Source organism: Amblyomma maculatum, chromosome 9 (genome assembly GCF_055883805.1).
Source record: "Amblyomma maculatum isolate TAMU_Amacu chromosome 9, ASM5588380v1, whole genome shotgun sequence".
Classification (NCBI taxonomy): domain Eukaryota; kingdom Metazoa; phylum Arthropoda; class Arachnida; order Ixodida; family Ixodidae; genus Amblyomma; species Amblyomma maculatum.
This window is the reverse complement of record NC_139352.1, coordinates 13,201,764-13,225,184: the sequence shown is the minus strand read 5'-3', so window position 1 is coordinate 13,225,184 and position 23,421 is coordinate 13,201,764. Positions and strand designations below refer to the sequence as shown.

Below are 23,421 nucleotides of genomic sequence, written 5' to 3'. Positions count from 1 at the left end.
TCCGACTCATGGGCGGACCATATGGTACATCTAAGAGCTGTACTGAGCCTTTTGCGTCAAGCTGGACTAACCGTAAAGGCCGAGAAATGTTGCCTGGCAAGGGCGACCGTGGACTACTTGGGTCACAATGTAGGTCAAGGTTTCAGGAAACCCAGCGAGATTAAGATTTCTGCGGTAGCAGACAACCCGCGGCCGAGCACGAAGACGGAAATTCGAGCATTCCTGGGTCTGACTGGGTACTACAATCACTACATCCCTAACTATTCAGCTTTGGCTAGCCCTCTGACCGACGCTCTCCGCAAGACAGAACCGACAAATGTAGTCTGGGACGAACAAAAGGAAGCCTCCTTCGTAAACCTGAAGGCTGTGCTGATTAGCCGTCCGGTATTGCGAGCTCCAGACTATGGCCGAGAATTCACGGTCCAGTGTGATGCCAGTGATCGAGGGTTAGGTGCTGTTCTCTGCCAGAGAGATGACGACGGTAATGAGCACCCCGTGCTCTACTTGAGCAGAAAACTGAGTTCTAGAGAGAGGGCTTATTGCGCGTCAGAGAAAGAATGCGCTTGCATTGTATGGGCCATTCAAAAATTGCAGTGCTATCTTGGAGGGGCCAAATTCACCGTAGAGACGGACCATTGTCCCCTGGCTTGGCTGCAAACTGCGACATCGAAGAACAGTCGCCTTCTTAGGTGGAGCTTGATTTTACAGCAGTACAATTTTGAAATAAGATACAAAAAGGGGAAGTTAAATGGGAATGCGGACGCGCTTAGCCGCTCTTTCTAAGCGGTCCGAGATGTTCCTCACCATGTATCCAAATTGATAATCAGGTTTTTTTTTTTTTTTTTCGTGCGCTTGTATATGTGTGACTATGTAAAGCAGCACGTTTGGTTTTCTAGGAATACGTGGGTCCTGAACGTCTTGAGAGTGGGCTTTTCTCGAACAACAATGGCAGTTTTCTTTTGACCTGGTCTCTTCAGACGGGAGCCGAGTGCTTGCTTCGACATGTGGTTGAGTTTCAGACAGCTCGAGCAATTTGGCCTACAACAATCAAGACAACGCGACAAGCAACAGCGAGCTTCAAGCGTTCACGTGCAGGCCATTAAGTCGTCTCTTCATGCAGCAGCTGGGACTGCTGCCCTCCGAGACTCTTCTGGCGGGGGAGGAGGCTGTTACGACCAAGCATCCGCAATTGCGCGCTCTATTGTTCGCCTGTGGGCATGGATAAGTTTTGTGAATATGTGGTGATGGTCCAAAGGCTCTAAGTGAGCCTGTTTCCAGGAATCCTGTTTTGTAAGCCTGTTTTGCTTTGTGGACAACCTGCAAATGCCAAATTGACCCTGTCAAGAGAACGTCTGGAAAAACACAAAGAAACGTCCCCCTGCGGGAAATAGCAGGAAGTGCTTTCTTTCTTTTGTTCACCCTTCCAGTCGAGAAGTGCTATCCTCCAGTGATGAATGCCTCCTATCCAAAGGAGACGACAGAGTGACATGTCCGCTGACGTGCAGGACAAGAAAGGAGCATGACTCATACGGCCATTAAGTGATTTCCCGGGAATGCAGGAAAGATTTGCAATTGTCGAAAAGGGACAATGTTGGGAGCCCTATGCGGCGCCACGTGCACTCGGGTTTCTGAGAAGTAAAACCCCTTGTCAGAACCAGCCTGTGGTTTCTTTGCTGAAGAATAGAAATGTACCTCCTCTCCTCGCCGTTCCCAAGCTTTTCCCGCCAACAAGTGATCACGCCCAACGAATGAATGCCGGACCAGTCAGTGCTTCAGACCATCAGTGCAGTGATGTGTTCGATTGGATGCCGATACCTGAGGGGCGTGCCCTGGATTTGGTTGGTCAGCATCTTCAGAGAGGGGCTGGACATAGGGGGTTTTTAAGGACGCTGCAGAGCACGAAATGTCGCTCTGGGCCCTGGGTAAACGGCTCATCCAGTCGCTTCTCGCTATGAACTCTTAACGTTTGCCATTTTGCTGATGTACCCTTCTTTTTCGTGTAAATAATCTTGTAAATAAGTTTTCTCAAAGTGCCATTAAACCTGCTTGTATATATTTTACCAACTTCGAAGATTCAGTCCTTCTTCAACCCCGAGTCTCTGCACGCTACCAAGTGAAGGCCGGGTCGACGTAGCCCCAGCGTCACGACAGCATCCATTATAATATCGTTTTGGCAATACAACAGTATATTTCTCTACATGACCTACATGACGCGCATCAGAGTCTCTCGTCGTCCGTGGAGCTTTTCTTTATGTTGTGTGATATAAGTGCAACCCTTTACAGCTTTTGTATCAGAGCTGTTTCGCCTCCTCTCTCAAGAATTACATTCATTTTGCTTGAGTCCTGCATTACGTTTTCACTTCATTTTAGGTCGGACAAAACAGAGAGGTTTTTAATGCAAGCCAAATTAAAATTGTCCTGTTGTTTCACCGGTTAAAGGGGAAAGCTTTGATTTTGTATAACGGTTGAGTACTTTCTTCTCTGAATATTCTGTAATTACTATTCTGCGGCGAGCGTCTTCAAAAGACCGTAAACACTTGGTGGCATGACCTCCTTTTCAAGTTTTCTGCAGCAACCTTTGAGTTTTGTTCCTACCGTTCGTTATATAGCTGCCTTCTAGACGTTCAAGCTATCTTAAAGGCCGATAAAACTGACGTGGTGTTTCGTACCACAATAAAACCAATATCGTTATTTTGGACCCTGCAGAACATTAGAACGTCACGTTTAGCTCCACAGCTAGACTACAGTTAAACCTTATTTCGCGATAACTTGCAACAAGGAACGGTACTGCATTCATAGTCTCTCTGGTTGTGTCATGAGTTCTAAGCGAGGTGTTCAGCCGAGGCCGGTTCTCTTCATGCAGTACATAGCTAGCTATTCGGGATATCTCGAAATATTCTCGCTAGAAGAGCGGGAGTTAGGGCGGTACTGCGCGGTAATGCGCGTATCTGCTTCCAGGATGCGCGGCGGATTTACCGCAGCGAACCCTTACCGCCGGCATCCATTAAACCTGATCTGCATGTACGCGAAAGCGAACAGGACGGCGGCACTCGTCGCGCGATGCGTTGTGTCGCTTGAATGTATAGCTTGACTCGTCGCTCGAACCTGCCGAAGAAGAAAATTTCGCTTGTCGCCCGGAAGTGCATGCGCGATCAGCCAATCGCGGAGCGTACGTCACTGCCGCTCATTTCGCACGCTTTGTTATTTTGCAGTGTTTCACTGCAATTGTGCATTATCGTGTAAAGTTTTCGCTTTGTAAGAACAATGGTGAACGACCAAGGATTCAAAAAACGTCTGATCGCAACTAAAAAAAGCACGATATCACGTAGCTACTCATATAGTGCAAGTTAACACATGTTAGACGCTTCAAAATAACAGCTTGAGGGGCAAGTTCGTGCTGCATAGTGCCCAGAAATATATAATACCACTTGTAAATGTTCATGGCTATTTCATTTTGGTTCTGCCTTTACTCCATCATTCACCGTTTAAGTGACGGGCTCTTGGAGAATTGCGATGCTTACGTGTCTCTACCGAGCGAAATAGAGAGGACAACGAACAATTTGCGACAGAATGGTATGGTATTCATGAGGTTGAACTCGCTAGATATATGGCGCAATTTCTGGCTGAAGAGTCGAAACGCCAGGTAAGTTCGCTAGTAGTTACTAAGCAGAAAAAAAAAATATTTATTCCCGCATAATATTCAGCGTGACATTGTTAATTGCTCCAAACTGGCTAGTGTGCTTTGTCGCCAAGTTATACGAAGAGGAACGCCTGTGACTGTTGTAATATAATTTCGAATAAGGCACACAACAAAAATAAGCCGTTTTGTATTATTTATGTGGACGAATTTCCTCTTGACGATATGGGTTTTAGGGTTTAGCAATGTTGCTTCTTGCTGACAATTTGCTGATAAACACCGGTTCCATATAGCATTTCCATTGCCGGACTCTCCTTCCTCGTTATTTAAATGTTCATCCTTGTAAAATAAATACCGAAGGTTTTTCACGGGTTTTAAGCAATACCCAATAATCAATGCGCAATATCGCAGCCGCTCATGCTATTTTAAGAGGTTTTTGCAAAAGCACCGCAAGGGAAATCTTCGGTCTGTATGACACTGTAGAAATACCTTTATTATACTCCTAATATATAACAAATTTGTTGCAGTGACAAGCTGTTTGCAGGTTTGTTTGTTTTTTGTTTCTTTCAGTACGTACGAATGCGCTACAACACTACTGTCTCTGTGATAACTGCTATTACATATATTTTGCTGACGGTAAGTTCTCATAACCTTTGTCCAGTGCACAGAGCGGTCGAGTAACGACTCGCTTTCGAACTATCCCCTAAAATAATGGTTTTTATCTCGCAGCAAATGGTTGGGGCCATAGCGATTTATGCATCATCGGTGGCTGTGTCGACATGTAAGTTGATGACGTTTCTATTAAGTTAGCATTGTTGATATGTGGCGCTGTTATCCTCACAGTTTGTAAGTTGTGAGAAAACGAAGAAAGTCTGTTCCACTGCAATGACAATGATTTAGTATTGAAGAGCCACGGGATTTGCTTCTTTGTACGCCTGTAAGAAACGTATAAGCGGTGCCGTGATTTTTCAGATTACTGTGATGGCGCTATCAGTCACAACTAGGCCAGAAGAGGTCATCATTCCCTTATTTGTGAGCAGTAACTGGCGCGAGGTGCAATAATTAATTTGTTTTAGGAATAAAAGGTTTCGTTGACAGTCACATTACACATCATGAGAGGGTCCGAAGTAGAGCCCCAAGCCCTCAACTTTCGTTGTTCTTTTCATTATTCCTCTCTATTGACGTCTGTTTACTAGTGTTTCAGGGAAGGCTGCTGATATTTCTAAAAATTTCTTTCTGGTTTATAAGGTTACGCTTGCAGTATAGTGATCACAACTGCAGGTAGAAACAAGAAAGCCGGCGAATAATGTTGGGTAAATTCTGGTAGTTAGCTTTTTTATATCATAAATACACACCAACTTAAAATTTGAGGCTTGTAGGTGGTGAGTATAGATATGTCGGGGGACGCGCGAAAAAAGCGTCGTGGCCGGCAGAAACCGGGGAACAAAAGACGCCGCTACGGCGACCAGTTGGCCGACAGTTTGAAGCTGCGGGGGATCTCTGCTGCCGCTTGCCGTGAATTCGATACGTCCCCACGGCTGCCCGGAGCGCGGATCTCCACGGGCTCCCACCAGATGCCGAAGACACACCGCCTCTCCGGTTCCCCGCTTCCGCGCCCTCCCTTCGATTTCCTTTCGCTTGAGATATAAAGCGGTCAAGTTTGAACCTCCGTTCTACGCGGACGTGATTCCCTCTGGCTCGCATCGGCACCCAGCTCGCTACAAACTGGTGACCCGTACATATTAAGTCATCATCATCATCAGCTTGACTATACCCACTGCAGGGCGAAGGCCTCTCCCATATTTCTCCACTTACACCCGGTTCTGTGCTAGCTGCATCCACTTGACCCCTGCGAACTTCTTAACCTCATCCGCCCACCCAACTTTCTGCTGCCCCCTGCTACTCTTTCCTTCCCTTGGAATCCAGTTTGTTACCCTTAGCGACCATCGGTTATCCTCTCTTCGCACTACATGTCCTGCCCATGCCCATTTCTTCTTCTTAATTTCCACTAGAATGTCGGTAACTTGAGTTATTTCTCTGACCCACTCTGCACGCTTCCTATCTCCTAATGTTACCCCTACCATTTTTCGTTTCATAGTAACAATGCCCAATAGCGAACAGCAGACCACACCGAGCTTGCCTTCCATCATGGCACCATACCATAGGTATATGAGCTTTTAGAATTTAAAAAAAATACACTATTCGCTTCAGCACCATGGTTTAAGGGGCTCAATTCAAAAATTGTGCGCCCGAGGAGAAGCGTGTACTCTAACTGACGTTATTTCCGCAAAATATTGCAAACGAAAAGCAACCTGTGACAGTGTAGCTTGTCCAACTTATGTATCATTCTACTTTTCAAAGACTACAGTAGCTTCGTTTCGAAAGAGCAGCTCATGACCACCACATAAATACTCAGAGGAAAAAAGTAGTATTTTTTTCTTCTAAGAGTTGAGCTCGTCCTCAACATTGCTCCTGATCTTTTTTACCGTGCCATTACGCGGGTTTTCAGCTACGGGTTGTAGCTACTAAGTAGCTTAAAGTTAAAAGCTGGGGCATTTCATCCCTTAGCTGTATTTTATCACTCCGTACAGAGCTCTCCCAAAGTGGGGCCAGTGACCCGTTTCTGAAACATGCCATCCCAGAGAAACCACATAACAGGCTAGGGGACAGCTAGTGCACATTTTCCCCCAGTGATGACCCGGTGGAACATCGGAATTGAACGCAGCACATCGCGTATGCGAAGCCAGTTGTCAGATCACTATTTAAAACAGGCGGGGAAAATGAAAGGTATATTGGAGCGAAATTGTATAAAGCAGCACCTAACTGACGATGTAAGGAAAAACAAGCGCCCATTCCGACTGAAAGACTGAAAATTATTTTTTGTGCTTTGAACTACTTAGAAACAAATGATGAGAAAAGGACCTTTCGTCGTTACAAGCAGAAGCGACCCGATAAACATAATGCGCAAGAAATCATGAAGCGTCCTCAAAGCTGACAAATAGGTTATATGAAAACCATATGTAGTAGTAGCAATTACACAGTGTTTATGAACAGTCAATATGCATCTACTAGACTGCCTCTGATATCTATATATACATTTAACAAGGCGTTTACGGCAGTCAGTCAACACGATAGTCTTCCTATGCGCGTGTTGACTGCGGTGCACTAATGTGGTAGGAACTCTTTCATGTTATGCGCGTCAGCTTGTAATTTTCGCAGTGCGACCAACTGCTTGTGAAACGCAGTATTGTTGCAGCTATAATTTCAGGAAACAGATGCCCTTTGCAGCGAACCGGTAATATCTGACAGCGAACGCAAGAGCCCTGGATAAGGACAGGAGTTTGAAGATCATTTTGGTGAACTCTATTGTTTTTCATCAAAAAACAATTCATGTGTGCAGCGATGTGACAGGAAAACCCAGTGAGGGCATACGCCATTAGTGAAGCCGCTTGATTCTGCTTATCATGAGTAACGGGTAGCATGAGTTCACGCAAAAGCTGTCCGTGTTGACTAAATTTTTTCTTCGTTTTCAAAACGCTAAATGGGCAAACGCCAGCAGGCTCTGGGTCGTTGCTCTGCAGAGGCTGATGAAATAGATCCACATGTTTGCGGGTTGTGCTGTCTAAGCCTGAAATGGACAGTATAATACGCTGCAGAATCTTCGAAACCGAGCGACGGCTGTCACTTGGGGATAGTGAATTGCTGACGCGATAGTTCATTTGAAAGCAAGACACAGATTTGAGTTTAAAAATTGGAGCGGCTAAGATTAGCGGCTTAGATTTTCAAACAGCGTGAGCTGATTTGCATTTGCAACCTAAATGTGTCGTATGGCAGAAGGAACCATAGGCAAGGAGCGCAGACGACAGGCTTTGCTGTGTGTTCTTGCTCTTTTCGGCAGGCACAACGTAGATCACTTCAAAATGTGGTTAGCGCCTGCATGGCTGCCCGAGCAGATGCAGCAACGCGTTCAAATTTCAGCTTGCACTTGCGAGTGCCTGCATGACCTTGATTTGAGAGCGACATGCGCAAGAATTGGATTCGATGAAGAAGCGGACGCACAGCGTGAGAGAGTGGCTGCATAACACGTGCGGCGTCATGTTGAAGCTTATATACACGCTTCGTCGTGGGTTTGAAACATGTCCGCGGTCATATATGCTGCTCTTTGTTATGTGTTTTGTTACACTCCCATCATGAGACGAATTTTTTAAACCGCAGTGCACGGCACTTCACCTTTAATGTTTACTTTTACTGGCAGCGCTCAGCCTTTTCCTTTGGAGAGGGAATTCTTATAGACGTTCAAGATAGATTGAGTGAATGCGTGTCACCTGCTTTGGTACTGCCTGTTCCGATGCCTAGGCTACTGCGTGTATGTGCTCGTGTCGGTATTGAAGGAGGCCACTACATGTGCTTGCACATGTCGTCATTCGAACTGGCGGAAAAAGTCAGAGGCCATAATTTAAGACACTCTTAGCGTGTGACATGTTCGTAATGGAACTTGCATGTCTCCGGGAGCTGTATAGTGTTTTGCTACAGGGAACAAATCTGGCCAAGTTTTTCGCTGATCGAGGAATGTATTTAGCGGTAGATTTGAAGAGCCACGTCATTGCCTGCAGGAAAACAAAGGCAAAACATCCTTCCTGTCAAAGTTGCTGTTGACCTCTGGCCTTCGGAAAACGCGTCTAAGTGCCTATTTTACTGTTTTAAAAGCAAGAAAAAATATGATGGCTTCGACAATAGCAGATAATGGACAGCCAGCACAAAATGTATCCACTTGGACGGAAATATTCTAGCTGTAGAGTAATATTTGCAGAATTATAACGGGGGAAAGACAAGAGAATTCAGGGTCTGAATTCTCTTGTCTTTCGTTAAGGGAGCCCTGATTCTTTACTGAGAGTGAACAATGGTAAAGAGGCAGAGGTTTGATAACTTTAGATCGTCATATTTACCCTTTGCGTACTGCCCGTTCTTCCACTGCTCTAGAAGCCTTCCCATCGGTCTTAAAGAACTTCAAAAGAGTAATGCACCCTTCGTGATTTTTCTATCATTTCATTCATAGCGTGCTTAAGTGCTTTAACGTTTTTCAGGCTATCTAATGTGATTTAAACAGCTTATAGCTTGGCATCTTCCCAATCGTTCAGACCATTAACACCGCCTTAGACACAAGTTAATTTGGCACGCCATATCATATAGTTGTCTATGGAATATTGGGTGCTCATGGGACAGCCGTAATAAGAAGGCCATTGGCTGTTAATTAGGCTTCATCTTCGGAAGCAGAGCAGGTATCACGTGGTGGTGAAAATGTGGTGGAATGTATATAGGAGCACACTTTTATGGCATTGTAATGAACTCTTACTGGGTTGGTTTGCGACAACAAAGAAATGGAGTGATTGACAACAGCGGGGGCAGCAAAAAATGAGCATGGCATTGGCAACCGCTGAAGGATGCGACTTTCAATCTTCGCTGCACTCATTTAAAAAGAGGCAGGAACCTTCAAGTTCAGGCGCCAAAGGCAGCTACATTGATATGGAACAATGTGGAAGCAATTCGGCGTGGCGGGGACCATCCGAGATAAACCTTGCCACTTCTCTCGTTGACTGATAAAGTCGCTTGCATGGGGCTTTAAGCGTGAACATGCAAACACTGCAGAGATTCGGAGTAATATGGACTCCAAGATACCTATAGTGTACAGCAATCACTCTGAGGCACGCAATAACCTGACATATAGTTTAGGTGCAAAGGTGGAGCCTACACTTCGTGAAGACTTTAGATGGTTTAGTGGTACAAAACCTCGTGATTCATGATCGTTTGTTTTAAGTAAAGTTAGAATAAAATCAACCATTACATCAACAGCTTCTCGGCAATGCCACAAAGGGCACGAAAAAACAGTATTTGTAGATGCGAGCAAGATGCATCGTGTGTAATGACAGAGCATGAACGGGTTAACTTCGCCACATAGATATTTGACATTTAAGTTCAAATATACAAGACATGAAATTGGACATTAGGCATCATTGTACTACAGACTGGCAGCATCCTTTCCAACAGATTCAAGCATGCTGCTTGGCAGTGATGGAGCGTGGGTTGGCAAACGAACATCACGTTCATCGAAATGCGCGTATCTCGCAGAGGCGTGTGATGTCCATGCATCTTGACCTTATCTGCACTTGTAAATATGCCAAAATGTTCCCCATGCATGGCCTGGCTGCCTGTGCTCGAAGAAAAGAAGTGTCGCAGAAGGACGCTTTTTAAAACAAATCTAACTCGATTTGCGGGGTGCAGGGTCTCTCGTTCAGCTTCAAGGTTTTCCCTTCCGTATTAGCGAAAACCACGGGCTCAAGTTTTCAAAAATGGGAAAGAGAAAGCTTAAAAAACACACAACACTTGTTCAATACATACTACTCGACCGCATTGTTATTTATGGTCCTAAAAGGCTTCCATTTTCAGGGGTATTAACACTGTGTACATAGTGACTTATATTAAGACCCACGGAAAAAGCGCTATTTAAAACCTCCACCCCTTGTTGTTCTCTGCTAACGTTTTTTGTTTCATGACAGACTGACCTGACAGGCGTCACCTCAGGCGTATGAGGTCGAACACACTGGACTACCTTTGCTGTTTTGTTTCATTCCAGTGTGTACAGTGAAATGAATGTTAGCAGTGAAATAAAAATATGCCCTCAATTTTACACTTCTATCGATGGAATGCGGGTTAGCCTTTGGATAACAGTATCTCAGAACCGTTTTTGATAGTGTCTCGTCATTAGATCATACACACCTCTGTTTTACCAATAGGAAACATTAATAATGCAGAAAGAAATAAGTAAATTGGGCTATGGTTTTCCAATACGGCGTGCTATGCGTTCAGGTTACATGGCCGACACGTGTTCTCACCTGTATGGCTCCTACAACGAAGGGTGTAGTACAGCAGGAGCACTCCAAACACAGCCGTGGTCCAGTCCTCTCTCAGGTCCACTCCATTAGAAAACCGTTTAAGGAACAATCAGGTACCTCAAATGACTGCGCTGGATGTTTATGCAGAGTATTAAGCATTCAGCGAGGCTTTGGTGTACGGATGTACATGCGGCCTTCTAGGAAAGGGACAGAAAGTACTCACAACCTTATTTTAAGAAATTGCTTTTTGTTGCAGTGTTCAACGTATCGGCAGCCTGGTGCTCCGTGATTCTTGGACTGACGGCAACAGCATACACAGCAATGGTGAATATTACAGTGTTAAAGAAGCGTGCATTTGTTCGCCGATGCTCATTAGGTCGTCGGGGACTAACTTCAGTCGCCCAGACATGGAAAGGTCAAACGATGAGTCGTGTTGAAAGACTGGCTTCTTTCAGCAGCTTTAGGTATTGATCACAAGAAGATAGACACTAACTTGAAAGCACTGAACGTATATCGTTTTTGTTGCGACTGTTGGAAGAAGGAAAAGAAAATGCACGGGCCTGCTACTAACTCTAGAGCTGAGCCACCTCCGCTGCCTCGTACGGACAGAGGATACCGTTTGGTGGCTAACCCAGATCACCTTCGGCGTTACTGGCAACTCCTGGTTGGTGAAGTTGTAAAAATAGGGCCATTAAAGACAGTTCAGTTCTAAAGCATAAAAACCGAATATGCGACTCTGCGTTGTGAGTCGGACACATAAGCAAACGCACGCACGCACGCACGCACGCACGCACACACACATGCATACTCCGCAGAGGCGCATTCCTTCAAATGGGTTAAGGAGGAATATGTGATGGGCCGATGTGTCGATATCTGTCAATAATAATAATAATAATAATAATAATAATAATAATAATAATAATAATAGTAATAATAATAATAATAATAATAATAATAATAATAATAATAATAATAATAATAATAATAATAATAATAATATGGCCCGAACGACCGTAGTACTATCCCCCTATAGTCTTAAGCGGAAAGTTAGTGTTATCCAGGTACAATGTTTAAACTCGATAACGCTAAAGGTGTCAATGTCAAGAACATTCGGAGTTGCCGTTTGAGGGAATAATCACCGGCATGCATCTGGAAGGTGATTGTTGGCAGGTGATATGACAGGGCACACACTGGTCGTCGGATAGCAGGACATACGGCACTTTATTACATGACTTAGTTGGCAGAACCTAGGCGCCTTCTCGGACCACTCTTTTGAGGTGAGAGGTGCACCGAGCCCGCAAGGATGTTTAGAAGTCGAGTCAGCCACATTACCTCTAGGCAACTGAACACGTGTTCGCATGGTTTGGTAATAGCGGGACTTTACATTTACGTCCTCCTACGGCCCTCCACATACTGTGATAGCTTTCGACTATATAGAATAAATATGTGTAAGATATAATACAGGCAGAAATTAAGGTGTCAGTAATCAAGCGAGTAACAAAGTGAATGTTCACAAATGAGGGTCCACAAGACTAGTTGCGCACACGAGCGATTGACTTTGTCTCTTCAAACCTTTAATGACAGAACTAACGTGACCCTTAAAATATTATTTTCGTCAAACTAGCCACGTTCGTGGATGTCTGACTTGATCTAAAAGAAGTTTATCTGCTATATCCCTCTGGAAATTTGCATACGGGCAGGCGCTGACCTCCAAATTTGACCTCCCTATTCCTACTCCCCTCTTCCTTGACAGGCCTTTGTGCCGACTCCATTCAATAAATATCACTCACTGTTTTGTGTCTAACTTACTACATCTTAGTCACCCCCTATTTAAAACATGCACCCAGAAATGGCGCAGCCCTTACAGGGAGAATATGGAGAATGCCCAACTGTAACTTGCATCGATTCAACCCCGGCCATCGCAAAGTAGTAGCAGTCACAAAATATCGTGCAAAAGTTCTCACTGCTGGATCAGTTTTCATCCATGCTGCAACCTAGGCAGAGGAGGCTTCAACTGCGCTGAGCATGGACCAAATTCACCTCAGACTCTAAAATGGTGGTCTTCAACTTTGACATTGGCATAGTGTTGTCCTCCACTACCCAGAGGCTTTTGCGTTCTTGGAAGCCCCTACAATCCGGCACTTTAGTTTTAAAGGCAATTGATACTTTTGCCGTCGCTACGATCATTTCTCATTTAGTGTGAGAGATCTTATCAATGCAAACGTCCATTACCAGCGGACTGTGCCTGTTTTACGTCCGCTTAGTCGCCAGTTCAAACATTCGAGTCAAGCCATAGCAAGACAAATGTTATATCGTTGTGTAGCTTATGCCGAGGTATAAAGTAACACAAGTGTTCTATATTTGGATAGCTTATGCCCAATGTGTTTGCATTGGACTAAGATTAGATAATAAACAATTACCCTTAATTAGTTATTTGTGAATAGATTTCAACTTTATGCGAACGCATTGTCTTTCTCATTAGATAGCTTACACTGAGTACGATTGCTCTGCTTCGTCTTAATTAGTGTCAACTAGTTAATTGTGAGAAAAACGAACTTTGCACAACAATGTCCAGCTATATTTTCGAAAATAACAGCATCCCAAAACAAAACCTAAATCATGCAATCCATGCAAAACCGAGCTATCGCTGGTCTAACTTCTTGAAACCATGGTAAAAAGGGTGCAAAATTTCTTGACTACGACTGGAGTGTCCTTCTGTCGCATTTGTTCCCTGACCGTCTTTGCTCCGTTCCTGCCTCTTAAAGGTACACCTACCTTTTCCTTTCATAGCTCGCTAGGTTTATCTAGTTTTAAGTATAGCCCTTTCTGTGAGATTCCACGTTTCCACTTGATATATGAGTTCTGGTGAGATACAGCTATCATGCGCTTTTTCCTTTACGAATACTGGTGATTCGCTGTCTACTGATGATGTCCTGCTAAATACACTAATTTTTTATTCTGCTAGCTGTGTCCCTCTCATATGTTCCGTATTAACTGTCACTTCATGATTAAGTATTATAAAAGTGGTCTCTTACTACCCCAAAAGTAATGTTATGTGTTGCTCACAGTTATTTTCTTTCGAGACGGGGTTCCCCTATAGTTGGTTCTTTGCATAATAATATTAAATCAAAGCCTTCTGATTTGGCTTTCTAGGCCTTCGATCGTGCTTTGCATATCGACCGCTGGGTCAGTGTCGACCAAGCAATACTATCAGCAGCTCGGATGTTGCTAAGTTGTTCTTTATTAGCTTTTATTGTAAACTGTTCCCGATGCTGTTTTCTTAAACACGGGGAATATAATAGCTGAAATATCGTGCCTTCACGCCTGAGGCCGTTCATTGTTGGTATGTACTTTTTTTTCTTCATATTTCTGAACGTGTGACCGTGGAACCGCTATATTAATTTGGCGAAGTTCTCTCTCGTGTTTGCGTCTTTTTTTTTTTTGGCTGGTTTACGTTTTTAATAATAATTTGGCAGAAGTCATTTACTTACACCTGTTTTACGCAATTTTACTGAATATCTACGTGACTGTTGAAGATTCGAGTGAGTTAAATACGTTAATGTAATCTATTGGGACTGTGCTGGCTGCAGCAGTTGCATATTACTGTGTATTTAACTATCCCCTTATAGTGTGAATATGTTGAGTAGCCTTTCGTAAAACCAGCCTGTCGCTTTGTTTTACTGATATTCAACTTTTATTGAGTTCGATCAATGAATGTTTGGTTAAAAACACTAAATAACGCACAATAAACTAATAAAGATGTGTTTTCAGACACCCGACACTCACTTTGTTTATAGTTTAAAGGGATGTTAGCATTCTTCAAACTTTTCGGCGTGGTCCAGCAAACGACACATTGCACAGCCGTGGGGGCAGGTTTTTCAGCGTAGTGTTTCTACAAACGTTTTCTTCACTGATCCTCGATCTGCTTTCTTTTTTTTTCCGCAGCGCATGCAGTGTTTACTTTACCTCCTTTTTCACTACCTCCTGGCTATTTCACTCTGATTATTCTGGGTGTTTTGGCTTTTTTGTATTTTCACTACGCCACTCACATTACAAACGAGACTGCTGTCTTTTTCTTCTAGGGCGTTACATCTCATGTTTGACTTACTAAGTCTTGATCGATTTCATTTGCCCACTTCAATTATTGATTACTTTTACATTTGTTACAACTCAATCCTTTCTTTGACGATATAGGCCTGCATGCTGGGGCATCTCTTACAAGATGTTTCGTCGCTTGATAGAGCTTGCAAACATATCCCCTAGCTAGGCTACCTCCACTTCTATTGCGCTCTCCGTAATAGCGTTTGAAATGTTACTAGTCATCTCGTCACATAGCACATATCGTACCTCTCCTTATAAAACTGGAAAATACATTGTCGGCTTCGTTTCTGTTATGATTCTTAAAAAAACAAGGCGATTGTATCCCCTTCCCTTTTCTTAGGACAACACGTGTGCGCTCGTACCTATAGGACGACGCTGTATACACCGATAAGGGTTAGCTCATAAACGTTTGCTACCTCTTCTCGAAGGCGCGATCTTTCTGAGGCACAAAAATGGCTCCTTTTCTCCTCGTTCTGGTCCCTTGAGGCACTGCAGACTAAAGTTTCTCATTAGTGTGCCTCTAGGGCTGACAGTAGGACCTTAGATCGCGACCTCCGTTTCAGAAAGAAGCCTTTTGTATGTATTTTTTAGCCCGCGAATGAGGCAACACCAAGAAATCAGAGTACCATAACCCCCCCCCCCCCTCCCCCTTCTACAGGGGCCCCTTGGTATGGCTGAAGTGAAATGGCAGTCACAAGGCATCAGCACTCGCCTGAGATCTTTTCCTCGGGACATCCTTATCAAGGTCTACTCGAATTGCAACAACCCTGATGGGCCACCCTGCAGAGCGCGAGATCAAGGATTCCCACTTCTGGTGATCGTGAATCACGGTCCTAAAAGGCCCCATCGAAATGTTTGATTGCAATGTACCATGGCGACGAATTAACAATGCCTTATGAAGTAATCACTACGGAAATGTACATAATGTAGCCTTTATTTCTGTGTGTGTCGGCCGGCTTGGGTTCACACATCATTTGCGCTTTCATATTTTGATCGTTTCTGACACCCAAACATTCTACCTGAAAAGTGCATAAAAACGTATATGCAAATTCCGTGGCCCTTTAGCGCAGTGCATTAAAACGCCTCTTTGTGTCGATTCTTCTTTCTTTCAAAATGAGGGCGGCCTCCGCAGCGTCGTGTGGGCGGACTGCCTACAGGCGCTGCTCACCATCTCCGTGCCCCTCCTGATAATGACCAGAGCAGTCTACAACGCGGGAGATCCGAGAGCGAGACCTCTCAGTGAAATCCATCCTCGCAAGTACTTCTTCAAGTATGTGCCGCAAGTAACTAGCGATTGCTATAAAAAAAAATATATTCTGTTTTGTTATTCTATTTACAACATGTCCCCAAGATGCAATGGGCGTGAGGACCTTGAGCGAAGCCTCTGTTGATGCTCCTTTTCTTTTTTCGCCCATGTGTTTCAGTGCTGCTTTTCTGAGTGTACAGAGACAGTTAACCAATCGTTGCGTGCTAATCATTGTTACTTCCTAACTCCCATAGCTCACTTATAAGGTTCTATGCTTAAGTGAAGAATAATGGCAATGACTGGCAGAGATGTTATAACTTCCAATATGTAGTTAGCAGCGTAGCCCTTGCCGTACTAGTGCTGTGGTTTGGGATTGAAGTTGCGAGGAGCGCTGCCCAGGGCCTCGATGATAAAATTCACTTCACAGCCATCTTTCTGGAACAGAGCTAACGTAACTCTGCAAACTCTTCACGAGGATGAAGGGTGCGCAGCCCGTTTAGAGAGAGAGAGAGAGAGAGGGGGGGGGGGTAAGTATAAACGTAAAAATACATTTAAAACCACGTCTGCTTGCAAAGGTCCACCGTATTCGTCGGTGTTTCGTCTTTCGGCGAACAGCAGCCGTAACACAAACACAGGCACACAACAGTGCGCAGGAAACAGAGTGTTCTAGCCGAAGGCTTCAAAAGGGCCGCAAATGCGGTGCTTGTCTCTACACGAGAACACGCAGGCCTGGCGGTCATCCCTGCGCGGTCACCGGAAACATTCGCCGTTCGTTCTTTCTCTTCGCTGCATTCTATGGTCACAAATGAATTGCTGGGTTGAGCACATTTTCACTCGCCTGATAAAATATTTTTCACATCCCCAGATAAGCTTTACGAAGTGAAGCAACGCGAACTTAGGATCGCTGCCGTCCAAGGAGCATGAGCTGGCAATCATGTCCGGATTTGCCGCGTCCAGATTTTCCGTGAGGGGTTCTTCCCAAAAGAGGACACACTACCTTCCCCTGCGTTAGCATTTTTTTCAACTCGTCAGAAAAAGAGAGAGAAATCGGGCAACTCCTGACAGACTGTACGAATTTAAGGTGCTCCTCTTCGGCTTGTGCTCCGCTTCCGCCATCTTTGAAAGAATGATTGACACTGTCCCAGCGGGCCTCAAATGGCAATCCTGCCTCGTCTACTTTGACGACGTTGTCATTTTCGCTGCGACCTACGAGTAGCATCTGAAGCTCTTGACGGCCGTGCTAGATGCATTCCGTGCGGCCGGCCTCTCGCTAAAACCAGAAAAAGACGACTTCGCATTCCAACACCTTAAGTTTCTGGGCTACGTTGTGGGGGCTGAGGGTTTAGCACTGATCCAGAGAAGACGGCTGCCGTAGCGGCTTTCCCTACCTCCACTGATAAGAGTTATGCACGTCGGCTTTTGGGCCTTTGCGCATATTACAGAAGTTTTCTACACGACTTCTCGCGGGTATCCACCAGAAATATCATGCATCCATTGGTAATAGCATACATTTTGTCCTGTTCATTACTTACGAACATACATGGCAGTAATTGAATTACAGTAATGGAATTACTGTTATTTATTTACTTTTCTCGGTAATTTGTAATGTAATGAATTCCTTTTTCGGGGTGGCAATTTAGTAATGTAATGAATTACTTTTTGGCAGTAATTTCGCAGCAAAAGTAATTAATTCCTTTCGAAATTACTTTTACTAAAATGCGCCACTACTCCTTCAATAGACGACAAAGTAGAGTGCCACGAAAGCAGGAACAGCGTGCGGCAAGTGAAGCCAGCGTAACGGATCGGCAAAGGGGGACAGAGTTGTGCAGAACAGTGCGTCTGAGACCTTAACCATTCTCCAAGCAGCAGGATACAAGGCGCCAAGGGAATGCTGGAGAGATGGTGCAAGAAGGCTGGAGCTGAAAACTAGTATGGAGCGCGGCGTAGCGGCACTCCCTGTTGCGTCGGCTAGGGCACAGTGGTGCCTGGTTACACTCAACACCACGGGGCGAAGGAGGATTGGGGTTGGGGGAGATAGGCAGAAGGGTCCATGACGTGAGGCACCGTGGCTTGAGCATTACTGAGCAGTGAGCACAAATGTGCCGACATCGATTCTTGGGACTGCGGAAGCAATAAATAACCTAGCTTCTCGGGCCCTTTAAATGGCGGAGACAGTTCCGGGCCAGCTAGACGCTGGGTTCGCCGGCCATTTCAGGACCGTTCGACCATATTTTTTTTTTTCGGTAGCCTTGTTTTTGTAGTCGCACGTACTGTAGGAGAGAGAGAAGGAATAACTCTCTGGGACGGAATTTGGCGGGAAGACGAAAGAATGTGGGTGCTTCGCGTCTGGAGAACAAGTTGTTTTGCTTACTAGCTTTGCTTAGTTTTTGCATGGATGGAAACTAGAAAGTAGTTTAAAAGTAATTTAATTACTCAGTAGAAGTAATTGTAATGTAATTTCATTACTTTTTGGGAGCAGTAATGAGTAATGTAATTTAATTACTTTTCTGGGATTTTCAGCAAAGTAATTAGTAATGTAATTTAATTCCTTTTCAAAAGTAATTTTGCCCTGTTCATTACTTACGAAGATATAACTTTGCGCAAGCATTTTCGTCACGCTACGCTAGGCTAGGACAATTCGACACTTCGTTTATTTTTTGCCACTTAGTTTCTCTTTAGTGGGAGAAATCAAACAATCAGGTTGACTTTATTTACCTTCTCGGTTTCTGCAGCGTGTAATGGTAAATATTGATCTTTTTTACATTTCAGTACAGATTTCGACCTTACAAGGGACGAAACAATCTGGGCCGTTTTCATAGCATCATCTCCGACTTTTCTCAACCGTATATGCTTTGACCAGGGTGCCGCCCAGCGATACCTCGCTTCCAGGACTCTTAGACAGGCAAAACGGTGAGCACACATTTGCAGCACGGATACTTGCAAATAGTACTCTTTTTATGCGTAAGCATTGACATGTACGAATGGTGAAAAAAAAAAAAAAAGAAGCGTCCGCAGAAAGTGTGTGTACAAATTATAAGTCCGCAGCCCAGAAATTTGCCGGAAATTCGCAGAATTTCGATTAGTACGAATTTCGCCGGAAAGGATGTTTTACCGAATTTGAGTGTAGCCAGCTAAGTGGTGACTTCCAAATTTATGTGGACCATGCCCCAAATTAGGCACGCTTAACTATTCGCCGCGTGGGGTGGGCTTTGTGCATTCCTGGAATTTTTACATTAGCTTTTATCACCGAAGCTTCAAATGTTTGTAAGTTACACAAGATTATCACGATAGAGAGTCAGGATTGCAATCAAACAGGACGTTTCCGTTGCCTCTTAAAGACGCACTTAAGCGTCTCAAATATTGTCACGGAAAAGAGTAGCTTCATTGAGTACATGAGTATCAACTTCGCTAAGTAAACAAAAAGCACTACCGTGCGACTGGCGGCAAAGAGCCCAGGCTTTTCCTACGCTTCTCTCGACGATGAAATCCTTCTCGAATGGGGACGCTTAGTGACGCTGTGGGGAGGGGGGGGGGGGGGGGGCGTGCATTAAGGATCGGGTGCCGTTCGGAAGAATACCTAGGACCACGCGTCTATTGGGACCTGTGCTGGAAAGTGGGCGGCCCGCCATTGTCCTGAGCGGCGGCAACGCGCGCTCCTCGTATGTCTCTGAGCGAAGAAATCTGCATGCACCACAGGCCTTGCTTTACGAAAGTGAGAAGCGGGGTTCCTTCCCTCCCCGCCGTTCCCATGCTCTGACACAAGGCAGCGAACCACCACACCTAGTGGAACGTTACCGTGCCAGGATCTGTACGAGATTGAAGGTTTGGAAGCAATTTTTGCAAAACTGCTGCTTGGTTCTTGCTCTATTGTAATAGGCTGTATTTACCGTAGCCCGTCAAGTGATCTAGACTTCATGTTAGCGCTACATCACTATTTGGAACATCATTTTTTAGGAGCCAGACTAATCTTGCTCGGTGATTTTAATCTCCCAGATATTGACTGGTACACAATGAAACATCACAGTGCTTCTTCCCATGCTCTTTTTGACATCATGCTGCAATTTAATCTAACTCAGATGGTAAACCAACCAACACGTGAACAAGGATCTGCACTTAACACTCTTGATCTGGTTTTTGTTAGCGATCACTTTCCTCTCGAGGACACTAAAATAGATATACTTGAAGGAATATCTGATCATAAACTAATCATGTGCAGTGTGCCACTTACTAGCGCATATTCCGTCTCAAGCGCACATACTACCATTCTCGATTTTTCTAAAGCAGATGACACTAGCATCCTAGACCATCTTTTCCATGAGTTCGACTCCTTCAGTAATCTTGCACTAGATTCTTCCAGTGATATTAATGCATTATGGAATAGATTTAAAACTATTGTATCTTACTGCATTCATAACTTCGTCCCACGGAAAAAGAAAGCCATTAGAAAACGCAACCCCTGGATTACACGTGCTGTAATTCATGCAAAGCGCAAAGTTAATCGTCGTAAAAAATCGTTGAAGATAAAATCTTGCTCGGGAACAAAAAGTAAACTATCTCAAGCAGTACAAAACCTAAAGGTACAAATAAAGGCAGCCAAATTACACTACTTTTCCTACACGCTACCCAACTTTATAAGAACTGCTCCAACAAAATTTTGGTGTTACCTTAACCCCAAGACTACCAATGATAATCCAGTCGGAGAAGAAGATAGCACTAAAAAAGCGAATACATTGAATGATTATTTTGCTTCGATATTCACCAAGGATAATGGTACAGTTCCTCCTCTGAGTAAACAGACCACAATAAATATTGAACCTCTAAATATAACTGAGAGTGGGGTACTGAACCTGCTACTGAATCTGGACACTAAGAAGGGGCCAGGGCCAGATAAAATCCCAAATTCCTTTTTGCATAGGTATGCCGAGTGGGTATCCAAATACTTACATATAATATTTATTAAATCCCTCTCAACTTGTGCTCTGCCAAATGAATGGAAAATAGCCAAAATAATACCGGTACACAAATCAGGAAACAGATCAGATGTTACTAATTACAGGCCCATCTCCATCACCTGCACCGCGTCTAAACTACTCGAGCATTTAATCCTTAAGCACATAAATGTTTTTCTCGAAAGTAACAACATATTGTCTTCATTCCAACATGGCTTCCGTCAGGGGTTTTCAACCGTAACTCAGTTATTAGAATTAGTGCACAGCTTATCTGAAACCATAGACAACCAGAAACAAACAGACCTAATACTATTAGACTTTTCAAAGGCGTTTGATCGGGTGTCGCACACTAAGCTTGTTAACAAATTGCAATCGACGCTAGGCCATGGCGCTATATTTAACTGGATTAGCAACTACTTAACCGACAGGACACAGTTTGTACAAATCAATGATCAAACGTCTAATATAGTTCCCGTTGCATCAGGCGTACCCCAAGGCTGTGTCTTGGCACCTGTATTATTCTTAATCTTCATCAATGATATAGTGACTAACCTTAACGTTGACATAAGACTTTTCGCCGATGATTGCATTATATATCGAGAAATCAACTCATTCGATGACCACATAGCTCTGAACACCGCACTAGAAACTATTAGCAACTGGTGCACTGACTGGCAGATGACACTTAATGCAACAAAATCTGCTGTCATGTCAATAACTAGAAAGAAGCATACATCAAGATTTCAGTACACTATAAATGGCACCCCTATCGCTGCAGTTAATGAACATAAATACTTAGGCCTATTATTAACCTGTGACCTCAGATGGAACGCCCACATCAGTTATATAACCTCAACTGCACTAAAACGACTATTCTTTATCAGGCGGCGCCTTAAAATAGCTCCCTATAAAACTAAATTACTAGCCTACAATACACTGATTCGCTCTGTCCTCGAATATGCAAATGTCGTATGGTTTCCTTTTACCAATCAAGACATAAATAAAATTGAAGCAGTACAAAGGAAGGCAGTAAGGTTCATATTCAATAAATACAGAACAACTGACTCACCAACTGAAATAATGAAAAGACAGGGAATAAAAACACTTTAAACCCGAGCTAAAATTGCACGCCTCAAACTCCTGTACCAACTACTTCATCGACACTTAAAAGTTGATCCTGCTAAATACATCGCTTTCTCTGCAACTAGACCGACACGTAATAAGCATTCAAATACGCTAACTGAAAATCACTTCCACACTGACTGCTTCAAATACTCATTCTTCCCTTCAGCCACGAGAGAGTGGAACAGCCTGAGTTCATCTATTACTAATTTATCTTCGTTTACTAAGTTTGGAACCGCAGTGGAAAGATATTTAACATATTAGCAAAAAGTTATTTTATGCTCATATTTTCGGTATGCCGCCCGTTCGATTCTGTTCTTGTTCTGTTCCTTGTCATTTACGCGTATACATGTGAAAACAGTATTTATGTTTTTTTCTTCTGTTAGTGTAATGTCGTAATACATGTATAATTCTCGTTCATATCTGCCTCATATTTGTTTTTGTTTGTATAATGTTTCACCATTTTTGTACCCTATGCATTTTACATTCTTGATTTGCTTTGTACATATGATCATGTCATTGTGTGTTCCTTATATGCTTTATATACACTTCTCTGTATTAACATATGCCCACCTGCAACAATCCCGAATGGGATTAGCAGTATCTGTAAATAAATAAATAGATATTCGGTTTAATAAAGGGTTTGTTGGCTGCCGACCTGGAGAGATGCGCACTTTATTGGCTAGCACGGCTATTGAGTTGCTGGACCGGAGTGGCTTTATGGATGATGATGAATGATAAGAAACCTTCAGGGCCCGGAGACAGTGCCTCATTGTAGACGGTCATTGGATTGAATTTTTATTTGTAATATTCCTTCAACACGTTTCTTAATTTTTAAATACTTTCGCCTAAAAAGTAGCTTAAAATCTGCTTGATTGCGCTTTTCGAAATTTAAAGCTTCAGTTGGCTCTCACCCCAAGACTCATTCATCACTCTACCACATTGAGCCTATGATTCAAGCCAGCCTGCGAGCCACGACAAGGTGGCTTGTTTGGTTGACTGGCCCGTTTACAAGCCCGGAATTATTTTTGTAGCCGTTACGTATTGTTCATTTTTGTTCTTGCGTATTCGAATAACGTTATGTTCGAACACATTACTAATACCGCTGCTATATATACCTCATGGCATGACGAGATAATACATAATGTAAATGAAATGCGCAGTATCACCTATAGGCGACCAACTACTCTAACAGGCGCTATATATATATATATATATATATATTATGTGTGTGTGTGTGTGTGTGTGTGTGTGTGTGTGTGTGTGTGTGTGTGTGTGTGTGTGTGTGTGTGTGTGTGTGTGTGTGTGTGTGTGTGTGTGTGTGTGTGTGTGTGTGTGTGTGTGTGTGTGTGTGTGTGTGTGTGTGTTTGGTTTGGTTTGGTTTGGTTTGTGGGGTTTAACGTCCCAAAGCAACTCAGGCTATGAGAGACGCCGTAGTGGAGGACTCCGGAAATTTCGACCACCTGGGGTTCTTTA

The 23,421-nt window shown here is 43.8% G+C and overlaps 1 protein-coding gene across 1 annotated transcript in view; it reads left to right on the top strand.

Moving 5' to 3' along the window:
* Window positions 1–23,421, top strand: part of LOC146178355 (sodium/iodide cotransporter-like) — a 44,949-nt gene that overhangs the window by 8,260 nt on the left and 13,268 nt on the right. Inside the window, exons 2-6 of the mRNA XM_084579681.1 lie at window positions 4,208–4,273; window positions 4,367–4,418; window positions 10,784–10,851; window positions 15,747–15,898; window positions 18,644–18,784. Of these exons, the coding sequence (XP_084435807.1) occupies window positions 4,208–4,273; window positions 4,367–4,418; window positions 10,784–10,851; window positions 15,747–15,898; window positions 18,644–18,784 (479 nt within the window). The remainder of the gene's footprint in view (window positions 1–4,207; window positions 4,274–4,366; window positions 4,419–10,783; window positions 10,852–15,746; window positions 15,899–18,643; window positions 18,785–23,421) is intronic.